The following is a 12,613-nucleotide window of genomic DNA, read 5'->3' as shown; positions in this document are numbered from 1 at the left end:
CCTGCCCGGACCTGAAGCACAGGTTGCTTCTTGCAGTTCCTTCCTCCCATCCAGACTGCTGGTTCTTCAACATAGGGTCCAAGTCTGCCCCCAGCTCTGTCCCCCAGCAGTGACCACAGGGAGTAGAGGGATCTCAGATGACTGGGGCAGATGTGTCCTTTGGGAGACACATTCTGAACTGACCAGCCTCCCTCCTTTATTTTGCAGTGTTGGGGACCAAACCCAGCAGGTGCTCTACCAGTGAGCTACAGCCCCGGTCTGCGTCCAGCCCTTAGGAAGGCAAGTCTCTTCGGGTAGCAGCATACCCCTCAGCCAATTCCACCTGGCTGGATTCACCTCAAGCCATTCTCTTGCTCTGGTTTCAAGTGACCTGGCATTTCCTGGCAGCTGCTATGAACTGAGCCAGTGGTCCCTGCCTAAGTCCCAGAGTAGCATCTGGACACAGCAGGGGAAGGGCAGGATGGAGTTTCAGGCTGACCTGGGTCTTCTATTCCATTGTGTGCATCTGAGCAGGTCACTGAACCTCCTTGAACCTCAAATTCCTCGGGGGTGGGGGGGTATCTATGCCTACATCTGATGAATTTTCCGTAAGTCTGGCACTAGAACAAACCCTTGACACACAGCATCTCAGTTCACTGTCATAACAAACCTGTGAGGTTTAAGCCTTCATAGCTGTTTTCCCATTTTACAGATGAGGACACTGAGGCTTCGAGGACTGATTAGCTAGGGAATGAGAACTGGGATACAAAATCAGTTCTCCCTGACCTGCTCTTTCTGATAAAGCTGCAAGATAATGAGCACTGTATTTAACCAGGCACCTGGGCCTGCAGGCAACAATGGCACCTGCCATCACCTGAATTTATTCAGAAAGGAGACATGAGGCCTCCTGGCACAGGGTCTGGTGCCTGGCTGGTTGCCTCAAGCACAAACTCCCATTTCTCCCCTCCCCATCAGGTGGTTCTGTTTTGGGACAGCATGTGAGGTAGGAAAAGCAACTCCTGACGCTAAGGCCTGACTCTAGCGTCTCTCTTCCAGAAAGCCCTCCCAGAGAACCCCAGGCTGCTGGAATCCTGGTTCTTCTCTGCCTCATGAAGAGCCTGCCTCCTCCATTTGCTGTGATTTCACATACCTCAGCCTTTCTGAAGCCAGCCCTGAGTAAGGCGTCCCTTTCTGGTTTGCTGTGAGTCCCCACCACTGCCATCTTCCTGATCCCTGCTGCAGGTGTGGTCCTGGTACCTGCCCAGGAAGGCCTGTCCAGCCCCTCAGTGCCCTGACAATGATGCTCAGACTCCCAGGAGGCCAGCAGCCTTCAGAGACCAAGTCTATTTCAGGATGTCATTTAAATACAGAGAAGGGAGGGTGGGGAGCGGAGAGGGACATGGCACATTTTCCAGCGAAATGATGCTGCCTGAATCACTGTGACTATTTATAACCCCTGGGAAATGTGGACTCTGCTATTTCCTGATTAGATTAGTGCTTGGGGTGGAGAAGCCAGCCCCTGGGATATCAGTGAAGGGGAACACCTGAGTGTTCACCCCCTAATCCCACTAGACAGGGGCCATCCATGGGCCCTGGGGAGCAAATACCTGGGGGACAACAGATCACTTGAAAGAGACAGATGGGGGTTGCAAAGAGTCAGGCTGGGGGAGACCCACCAAGGCCCCTCTTCACACCACAGGTAATCATATGCAGTGTGTTCCCCTAGGGTGGGCACAGGCAGGAGACAGAAATGGGCCACAAAATACCTTGGAGAAAGTTATTAACGGCTGGACGTCACTAAGGGCAACCCAGTCATGTTCTTTTAGTCTTTGCCTTTAGCCATGGTTGAATCCTGGCCACACATTCTGACCCATCCCAAAGAGAAAAACAGCTGACCTTTAGGACTGGTGTCTGGGAGAGCACCAGGAACCCTGCAAAAGATCCCAGGCCTCTGCTGGAATATTGCAGGAGTCGGGAAAGGCTGCCTCCGCTTTTTAGACCAAACTGGCCCTCCATTTAGAACAAGAAGCACCAAAGCAGATTTACAGTAGGGGCAGGAGGACCCGAGACTCTGGACATGAGATTCCTCCAGAGCTGTTTCAGTAACGTCCTAGGGGATCCCCAGTTCAGCCCTTCCTCCCAGTCCCAGGCAGGGAACTCCATCACTGTCCTTGCCTCACCTGTTCATGGCCACCTCCCATTGCTTGGCATTTGGGGCCACTCTTACCACTGGAGGTCTCCATTCCTGCCTCCTGGCAGATGACAGAGCCACGCTCAGACCTGAGTCTGACTGCCGGGCTGCACGGTCCATCACGCCACACTCCCTCAACCACACAGCTTGCCCAAGGTCTTCTGGGGGTGATTTCTGCTGCCTCCCCTTCCTGCAAGGTCCTTACATGAGGCCCTTTAATCTTCTATAAGGAGCCTGTGATGGCCCCATCTGTGGGCAGCTAAGGATAAACAATCATGTTCTCTAGGGCTGGGGGTGGGGAGGCACTGAGCCGCCTTTAGCAAGCAGAGGCCCCACCTCTGAAGGCTGAGCCCCTTCCCTTAAAGTACCCTGTCCCCATCACTGCCACAGCAGGGACCAGAGGCCCTGAGGAGCTTGGCCTCCTGGCATAACCCCTAACCTCCCACCCCTCGGGCCTGCTCCCACACTTCCCTTGGCTCTTGCTCTTCTCTGCCCTTGGCCCCCTGAGCCTGAGGCCTGCCATCCTAGCTCTGTCCTGGGAGGCAGACCCCCCCCCTAGAAGCCCCAAGTTGGTTTTAGAGGTTAATAAAAATGAAGTGTTTTTTAACAAGGGCAGTAAATCCAGTAGACTGAAGTTGTCACCCTAAGAGGCAGGGCAGGAACATTAGAAAATAACTCAAGAGGGACCTCAATCAAATCGACTGCTGATCAGGGCGCCAAATGGAAGGCAGAACCGACTGGATATGTTTTTGGGATCCCTGCCACAGGCCGAGCATCAGGTCATGGAGACAGGGCCCTGATCCAGGCATCCCGTCTGATGTGGGTACATTTCCTGTGGCTCCCACACCAGGACCACAGTGGCGGTCCTGGGCTGGTTTTCCCCTGCCCTCTCCCAAGTGTGGTCACATGCTTAGGGCTGGGTCCCCTTGAGACACCAAACCAGCCTGTTATTGGGACATACCACAGGCGTGAGAGCCATGGCAGGGCGGCAATGGGGAACGGGGAGCTGCCAAGAGCCTGCCTCGCCTCCCTGGAGGAGGGCACTGGAGGATTCCGTCAACGTGGCTGCTCTGAGAGACCCAGGGAGAGGCTGTGTGGGGAGGGAGAGGCTGCCAGGGCTTCTATTCAGGGCTCCAGCTCAGCAAGTGGGTCAGAAAAGGCCAGGGTCAGGCTCAGAAAATTATCACCTCATCTTCCCAGTGACTGGGCAACTCCTGCCATGTGCCCAAGCCAATTTTGCCTCTCTGGTCTTCGCCGTGCAGGGACAGTTACAGCAGGGCTGGCTAGGCTGTCCTGAAGCCAAAGTCTGCCCACCTCCTCCCAGGCCAGCACCAAGGGGCTTGGCTGACTGTATTCCAAGGCACCCGGAGGAGGCCTTTTCGCCTCCCTTCCCCCCTCTCAAGAACTTTGAAGTTCCCTGAGGCCCACATATGGAAGGGGTTTAGCAGCTCTGAATGCGGCTTTTATTGAAGCCAGGTTAGCCTCTTAGCACCGGAGGCAACCTACCTTCCCCAATGTTCCCATTCCCATGGCTCAGCCTGCCCTCTGCATGCCACACTGTTGGTCCCTGGGCCAGGCACAGCTGACCTTGAAAACCTGGGCTGCTTATGGAGGTTCCTGCATTTAGGCACCTCTTCCCCTGAGCTGGCCCATACACCTCAGCCTTCCCTACCCCAGGCAGCCTGAAGACTTCACCCCAAAGCAAAAGACTACAAACCAAAAGCAAAGAAGCCCAGGGCCATGCTGGTGGCACCAGGGTAGCAAGAGCAGGGATGGTGGTCACTTGGGAATAAAGAAAGGGGTCAGGACAAAGCAGCACAGAGACAGCCCTCAGCAGCCAGTCCCCACAGGAAAAAGGCTACCTTAGAGGTCTCAGTCCAGGCAAGAGGCTTTCTGAAGTCCTGATAAGGAAATTTCATGCTAGCTACTTATGGGAAGACCATGATGGGCTAAGAGGCCTCTCTCTGGTCTTGCAGAGGTTTGGTAAAAACTATAAAACCCTTCTCTGAAACTGACTTCATTCTCCCCCCTCCCCCAGGCCAGGAGCACTTTCTGGGCACAGAGCCTGCTGCCAGTGAACATGGGGGAAACAGCATTTCCACCGCTGACGTGGCTCAGTGTGGACTCTTTCCTCAGGCCTCACATCTGCAGAGTCTCGAATTCGCCACCCGTCATCGACAGTAAATGGCATGTCCACTGCTGTGCACAGCACGCCAGGCGCGTACCACACACCCTGACATTGATGGACGGGAACCTGGCATCTCCAGAAGTCCTCCAATCTAGGGCATGTCACCCTGACCTCCACTGGCCCTGTGACCACCCATACAACTGGACAACGGAGACATAGCTGCAGGGTCAGGACGGGCTCCGGGCTTCCTCCTTGGAGGCCCTGGAAGGCAGGTGGCACTGTGGGTAAGAGCCTGTGCTCAGGCCAGGCTCCTGGGTATGAACACCAGCTTCTCTGCTAAGCCACTCATGGGACCTCATCTGGATCATCCTTTGAGCCTCAGCTTCCTCATACATCACATGGTGTGGATAATCCTAACACCTTGCAGGGCATCGAGGGCTGGGAATGGCAACTGGTACTCGGTGTTGAAAATGCACCATCATCACTAAACTGCATCGAAACACTCCTGCATTGGCTGGGGATGTGGCTCAAGCAGTAGCGCGCTTGCCTGGCATGCGTGCGGCCCGGGTTCGATCCTCAGCACCACATACAAACAAAGATGTTGTGTTTGCCGAAAACTAAAAATAAATAAATATTTTAAAAAAAGAAACACTCCTGCAGCTTCACACGGCACTCCAATTAAAGGGCAAACTCCTTGTGGCCTGCAAGGCCCTAGGCAATCTGGCCAATGCCCCCTCATCCAACGTCATCCTCTACTCCCCACGTGGTGGCCTCTGCCTGCCTCTGAACACACCGACTCAGGGCTTTTCCCTTGTTGGTTCCTTTGCCCAGAATGCATGGTCCCTAGATCTCTCTTGGACAAATCCTTCTTATTATTTAAATCATAGTTAAAAAATGACCTCCTCAAGCGAGGCCTCCATCCCTTTATTATCTAATCCATGACCACTGCTCCTACCCTCCCTTGCTTTTTTCTTCTTTTTGTGGTACTGGGGATTGAACCCAAGGGTGCTCTACTACTGAATGATTTTGTTTATTTATTTATTTTTTTGGAGACAGGGTCTAGAAAGTTGCCCAGGCTGGCTTCGAACTTGCAATCCCCCTGCTTCAGCTTCCCAAGTAGCTGGGAGGACAGGCATGTGCCACCACGCCTGATTTCATTTCCAGCCTCCTGAGCTCACATGCTGACCTCTGCTGTCAGAGTGTCACGAGGGCAGCGCTTCACCTGCCGGCCCCTCTGTGTCCCTTGTGCTCAGCACATGGAAGGTGCTCCATCAACATCTGTGGACAAATGCATATGCTGGGATGTGGGGGACAGAGACAGCAAAGCCGTTCCAGGCCAGAGCTCCTGAGGACAGGGGTCAAGATGCCCCACATTGCTGCGAATGACTTGGCCTTGGCCCAGGGGCAGCCCTGTAACCTCTCACCACCCAGACTCCCCCAGCACATTGAGGGTTTAAGGCTTAGGAATAGGAATCCTGAGTCATGGCCAAGACCATCATATGAACTGGATTCTAGGAGATCATCCTGTTTAGCTCCCTCCATCTGTACTGATGCCAGAGAACCAGAGAGGTGAAGAGATTTGTCCAAGGTCACAGAGCAAGTTAAAACAACAAACACAGGACTGGAAAAATGAAGCCTCTTGATTCCTACCAGCCCAAGGCCTTTCCTTCTCTAGCACCCTGTGTCACATGAGCCCAAGGGCTGCAGTGCTGCAGCCAGAGAGCCACCCAGGGCACGGCTGAGACATTCAGGCACCTGATGAAAAGGGACACTGTAGATGTCACCGTGCTGGCTGGGTTCATCTGAGGCACCAGCCCTGGTTAGGGTCCCTGTCCAGGATAGAAATAATTCCAGCCTCTGGCTCAAGAGCAAGTTCCTGTCTAAGCAGAGCTAGAGAAAATCTCTCTGGGGATCACAGAACTTCCCCACCACAGGCCTTTCTGCAGAAGAAGCCTAAGAGCAGCCCCCATGCCCCTTCCCACCTCTACAGGGTCCATCCTGGAAGGTCAAGAACAACAGGCCTCACTGGAATCCAGAACCAATACCAGTCCCCCACCACCACCAGGTACTAGGTAGGCATGTCCCAGGAACAGGGGGCTGTTCCTCAAAGGTGCCAGGCAGCTGTCAAAACTCAAGCGTGCTTTCTACCTCCAGCATATGACAGGGGAAAGGAAGCCAAAGTAGCCTGCTGACCAGCTCCCAGTAATGTGGGCAGCTGGCAAGGCCACTTAGCAGAGAGCTCAGTCTTTCTAGATCAGTGACCCTTCACCAGCACCTGGAAACATCCCCAAACCAGCACCTGCAGAAGTTTCTGGGCTCTTTTCAAAATGTCTGTCCTCCTAGGCCTGGGGCCTCACCGTCTCTGGACACTACTACAACTCTGGGCCTTTCAGGAACCACTTTGGTTGGCAGGCTCAGCTCTCCCTGGTCTAGGGCCATCTAAAAGACGGGGCACCAAGCCCAGTAGGGCTAACTGGCCAAGCTGTGTGTGGGATGCAGAGACGCTGGGGAGGGCAAGTGCCCATCCAACCTCCCCAGGTGCCAAGAAACAGCAAGTGCCTTGACGAGTTCACTTAGAGGGAGGACTCCTGCCTTCAAGTTCTCTGAAATGGCACATAGGGTGCCTCTGCATCTGGGTGAGTTTGAATCTTCATCAAATTATCAGTCAAAGACTCCTGCTCTGTAAGTCAAAAAGGCCTCTGGGGAGCCAACATGGTGGAGAGAGGGGAGCACTGGGGTTGGGAGACTGCCCATGTGGCCCCAGGAGTCAGGTCCCCTATTCTGGGGGATGGCAAGGAAGCATAGTGGCTGTGGGAATGAGCAGGTAACACTAACCCCACTTCCTACCTGTCAGTCTGGCCAAGATGCTGGCTCAAAAAAGGGCCTGGGAGGAAGCAGGCTGGCAGTGGTCTCTAGTCCCTTGTCTACAGCTGAAGGATCACTGTAAGAATTAGGGCGGGCCTGTGAATGGTGAAGACAGAGGATGCAGGTTCTTTCCCTCTGGCAAATAAGAAGGGTGGCAAAGCAGAGTGGTGGGCAGCTGAGGCCAGGACGGATTTCTATTACAAAAGGTCTCATAATTTTGTTTTTGATGCCCAGAGCTGGATGATGGGTAGATGAGCCTAAGACACATCTGTATCTTGCACCCAAGCACCCTTGTATCCTCAATGGTAGGAACAGCCAGTAAATGGCTAAGTGAACCTTTAGGGAGTTGCATGTCATTTGCAAACCTGGTGCAATCAAGAATAACCATCAAGCTGGGTGCAGTGGTGCATGCCTGTAATCCCAGCCAGCTACTTGGGAGGTTGAGGCAGGAGGATCACGAGTTCAAATCCAACCTCAGCAACTTAGAAAGGCCCTAATGAGACTCTGTCTCTAAATAAAACAAAACAAAACAAAAAGGACTGGGGATGTGGCTCAGTGGTTAAGCACCCCTGGGTTCAATCCTGGGTACCAAACAAATAAAAATAAAAACAATTGTCAACTTAAATGACCCACTCTGGAAGGGGCTGGGAGCTGTTCTATGATGACAATCAAGCTCACGAAGAAAGGGACTCTCTTTTATGACCATCTGAGCCTTAAAGTTAGACAAATAGCCCAAAGGGGCTCCCCCTGTGTTTCCCTGGGTAATAGAACTTAACAGAACAGGTGGATGTAGCAATACCAGTCCCTCACTTCCTAAGAGAAAGTCTTTGGAAGCAGGGAATTCTCAGGCCCACATGGCAACCACTTGAAACAGAGGGAAAGTCACCAGAAGCTGTTCTTAATTCTCTTCCACTCCCCTGGATCCTGCCAATTCAATCTGAGACCCCACCTTCAGCCAGTATCTGGCCGGGTCTGGGCCAGAAGGATCTTTGTTGTGGTTGCAGGGAGACAGTAAGGTGTTGATTTCCCCACAAATGCTTCTGGCCTGGCCTCACTTTGGGCCCTCTTAGCTTCTCTATGGTTCCCACAAGTGACCCCATTAAAACCTTTGGATGTTACAGAGTTGGGAATGGGATTCCTCTTTCAGCCCCTTCCCCTCTGAAGCTCAATCTAAGAATCTAGAAGCAGGCAGGATGGAAGGAAAGGCAAGGCACAGAGCCTGGTCTACTTGCATGTGATTTAAAGCAAAAAAAAAAAAAAAAAAAAAGAAGAAGAAGAAGAAGAAAGAAAAAAAAAAAAGGAAAGTAGAAATTCAAGTTCAATACTGAGAGCGCTGGCAGAACCCACAAACCCAAATGCCACGTGTCTCCTCTGCTGAACGCTTGCACAACACACTAACTGCCAAGTCAGGGGCTGGAATGAGGCCTCAGCCCCAGAATGCTCCTTGGGGACAAGAGCAGCCCTATCCTAACCCTGCCTCCCTGGGGTCCCAGGGAAGCTTGTGAGTGGTCCCTGATTCCCCTCCCACAGCCACCAGAGGCCCCATACTATTTCAATGGCTCCGTTTTAATATGGAGACCTTTCCATTGGAACAGACTCTTCATTCCAGCATAGGGACCCCAGATGAGTCAGAGCCCCTCTTCCAGACTTTAATGACATGTTGGTTAAATGGGAGCAGGAAGGCCACAGGTGTTTTGGCATCCACAACATTGAATCCTTAGGGCACAGTTAATGAGTTAATGAGGCGGCTCCTCCTGCCAGGCTGGGCAGGACCTGGCACCCTTCCCCCACCCCACCTAAAGCACTGCCTCGTCCCACCCCCTGTTCTGGCGGTGAGCCTGCTGCAATGAGAGAAATAGGTTAACGCAGCTGGCAAAGGAGAGAAGCATACAGTGGGCCCCACTGCCGCCTGTGCACCTACCAGCCCATGCAGAGCGAGGCAGACACAGGAGGACGGATGTCCCTCTGTCACCGCAGTGTCCCTGACACTGACACACTTTGTCACTCAGCATGTGCTAGGGGACTGAATCACCCGCTACACAGTGCATCCCAGCGCCAGAGCCACCCTGCAGTTGCACTGACGCCAACCAGCTCAGCAACACAGTGCCTGACTGGCCCGCCACGATTGCCAGAAGTCACCATCAGATATGGAACTGTCAGACATCACCGGAGACAAACCCAGCTAGAGTTCTTGGAGCGGCTCCTCAGTTTTGCCAGCCATACATCAAAGTAAAAAAAAAGTCCGGGCATTAGAGTTTAACAATTTAACCCTCTCTGCCTGGCACCTTCCCAAGAGGCAGGTAAACCAAAGGGCTCTGTTTGGCTGGCCCTGGGTCAGGAGCCTGCTGGGACAGTTTCTTGCCAACTTTGAGGTTTGGGAATAGATGTTGAGCTTTGAGCTGGTGTCCGCTGGCTTCAGCAAGGGCTGGGGAGAGGAGACAGGGAGGGGGTGGCTCCATTCTGCAGGGCACAGACAGCTGCCTCAGCATAGAGGGGCTCTGGTAACAGCCAGGGCCAGCGGGGCTCTGCTAGCCTGGTCCCTAGGGAGGCTGAAGGTGACACAGGGGCCAAAGGAGGGCAGCTCAAGTTGCTGCCCTGCCCAGCACTTTCCAGAACTGATGTCACCTCTAAGGGGTCAAGTATGCCCCACTGGCAGATGAAGCTAAACAAGAAGCCAACAGGCCCAGGAGTACTTCCTCTTGGCAGGTGCCAGGAGCCTCTATGCTGGCTAGAAGAACTTGTGCAGAGGATACTCCTCTGAGCTACAGGAGGGCTTTCAAGTCTCCATCACAACTGGCCATGGCCTCCCTTGTCACTACCTTGAAGAAGGAACATGGCTCTCACCAGCCAGGACTGGCATCCTGCAATGTCTTAGGCAGTTGATTCAGTCTGCAGCGTTATCAAGCGCTTACTTTGTGTTAAGCGCTGGGTCTGGCTCTTCCTTGGATGCCTGATGCCAGGGCCCAAAGCCAGCCTCAAGGCAGCCTGCCCAGCTGCAGGACAGTCAGCTTCTATCTCAGACTTTAATCCCAACTCAGGTCTGGGGCTGCAGGAAGGGCCAGCAGTGTGCCCTGGCACAGCTTGGTCTGAGCTGCCTGCTGGGTCAGGAACCCCCTGGCACGCTGATTGAGTCGCCTGGTGCCCAACTGGCACCTGGCCAGCAGTCATCTGGGTGGTCCCTGAGGCAGCAGCCTTCAGACCCCAGACTCAGCACATCGCTACCTCCCCAAACCCCGCCCCTTCCTCCCTGACAGGAATGATCCCCACAACTTGCACAAAGAAACCTCACATGGGGGGTAGTACTGAGGTGCTCCTCAGCAAAGAGGCAGCCAGCAATGTCCACAGGAAGTGGGGTGAGGGAGATCAGGCCTGTGCTGGTTGAGTGGGGCAATGAGACCCAAAAACCTCCTGCCTGGTCTGCTAGAATAGACTCAGAAAGCAGGCAGGCAGAGTCTACTTGCATAGGAGACGGTCCCTTTTTCAGAGACAGGGACAATTGCAGAGAAGGCAGCTAGGGCTAGGGTGGGGACAGTAACAAGCATTCATCATCAAGTTCAAGATGCTTAGAGCAGACCCATACGCATACCCCAGCCTCTGTTCTGGGACTCCTTAGTTCAGGCAGAGAGTGCCCCTAGCAGCCCCCAGCCCCTCTAGCCCAACCCCTTCTGACCCCTTTAGTCCCAGGCTAGCACCTTGTGGCGAAGCAGCTTGCTGCGTACTCGGCCCCAGAGCCGGGCGCCAGTATTGGGGCCCCGCTTGCTCCCGGGCTCCTCCAGCTGATCAAGGCAGCAGCGCTCCAGGGGTTCGCACACTGCCTTCAGGCTGCAGTCGGGCTGAGGCAGGACGTCGGTCATGCCGGCGGCTGGCCTGCCAGGCCAGCTCCGCGCAGGGATGCGGAGAGGAGCCGGCGGCGTTGGAGAGGTTGCTGTGTGGAGCGCTCAGTCCGGGACTGTGAGTGGAGCAGCCCCAGCGCGCGCGTTGCGGGGCTCGGCTTTCTCCTCCCTCCGCGTCCTCCCACTTTCCCCTCCCCACCTCCCTAGAGACTGCAGCCCGCAGCGCACTGAGAGCAGCCGTCTGGCTGAGCGGTGGTGCCCAGCGCCTCTCAGCAGCTCCTCTCCCCTCTGCCTGCGGATCGGCCCGCGGGATGCTGAGTGCGTGCGCCACCGCCGCCGGACGCAGGCAGAGCGCAGAGTGCCCCCGCCGCACCGAAGGAAGTGACTCAAAGGAGTCGCTGGAGCTGCCCCTCCAAAAACACCCAGCCTCCGGGCTTTAACTCTTGACAATCTGGCGCTGCTCCTCACCGACCCTGCGTCCCTCCTTCCAGCTCCTGCTAAATAAAGTTTGACAAGCAGCTAAACACAAGCCAGTCCCTTCCCGGCTAAATCCCTCCGTTAACTCCTTCACCACCAGGCTGCTCCAGGGGCCTGGGGTATCAGGGAGTCTTGAGGCCAAGCCAGGGAGGGCTTGCAGGAGCCAGGATTCCAGCAAGAGCTGCATTTTGGCCATAAAGAACCATCCTCCTCCCCTAAAAGGGTCCACACTGACTTGGAGTTCTACTTCCTCTACCCCCAACTCCTGCCCCCAAGGAACTGCTATCAATGCCACTTAGGTGACTAGCCAGATACTTAGGGGCCAGCACTCCCAAACATTCTCTCCTGAGAAATGTGAAGAATAAAGAGGAAGCCGGTATGGTGGTGCACAACTGTAATCTCAGCAACTCAGGAGGATCATAAGACTAGCCTTAGCAAATAGCAAGACCCTCAAAAAAAAGGGGGGGGGATAAGGATGTAGCTCAGTTGTAGAGCACCCCTGGGTTCACTCCCCAGCACTGGGGGAAAAAAGAAAAGAATAAAAAGGATCCTTAGTGGGGCAGCCCTCTGGAGTTTAGCAGCCTTAGTGGTAATCAAGCCACTGTGGGCCCTCTGGAGGAACATGGGCAAAAGCCAAGGTGACTCTGGTCATAGGTGTCCAGCAGGAGGTGTTTCAAGCCATGGCCTTGCACATCTCACCAAAAGACTTTTGCAAAGGACACCCAATGGCAGAGGGGCAATCAGTCACATATGTATGCTGAGCACCTCAGGAGACAGGGAGTAAAATCTTGTTTTTGACTCTTAAATTAGTGAATATTCTAACTGAAGAGTGAGAAGTGAATCATTTCTTATCATGCAAGTTAGAGTATGATCCTTATATACAAGAGAAAAGCATGAACCCCAGATGGCTAGGGTAGTCACAACCCAGGCATCTGGGACATCCTGCCACTGTGGAGCTAGGCATGTGGAAGAAGCAAACTAGTATCTGCACAGTGCCAACCATGAGGCAGGTCCCATGCAGGGCTTTCAAATAGCCAACTACATTTATGTGAACTTGGTGTTCCTGACTGGGGCTCAGGGGGGTAAAGTTTTTGCCTGAGGCCATGCAGCTGCAGCTAAGGCCCTGCTTTTCACAACCAC

The 12,613-nt window shown here is 54.1% G+C and overlaps 1 protein-coding gene across 5 annotated transcripts in view; it reads right to left on the bottom strand.

The window, feature by feature from the left end:
- Abr (ABR activator of RhoGEF and GTPase) overlaps window positions 1-12,613 on the bottom strand; it is a 189,284-nt gene that overhangs the window by 12,012 nt on the left and 164,659 nt on the right. Inside the window, exon 1 of one of the 5 annotated variants that reach the window (XM_046446893.2) lies at window positions 10,856-11,158. The exons of the other annotated variants lie outside the window; for them this stretch is intronic. Coding sequence (XP_046302849.1) covers window positions 10,856-11,017 — 162 coding nt within the window. The 5' untranslated portion in view covers window positions 11,018-11,158. Of the gene's footprint in view, window positions 1-10,855; window positions 11,159-12,613 lie in introns of those variants that run through there. 5 annotated transcript variants of the gene reach the window in all.

Source organism: Marmota monax, unplaced genomic scaffold (genome assembly GCF_021218885.2).
Source record: "Marmota monax isolate L192 unplaced genomic scaffold, Marmota_monax_Labrador192_F-V1.1 WCK01_AAM20220418_F8-fsc00138, whole genome shotgun sequence".
Taxonomy (NCBI): Eukaryota; Metazoa; Chordata; class Mammalia; order Rodentia; family Sciuridae; genus Marmota; species Marmota monax.
The sequence above is the reverse complement of the archived record's forward strand: the minus strand, read 5'-3'. Positions and strand labels throughout refer to the sequence as shown.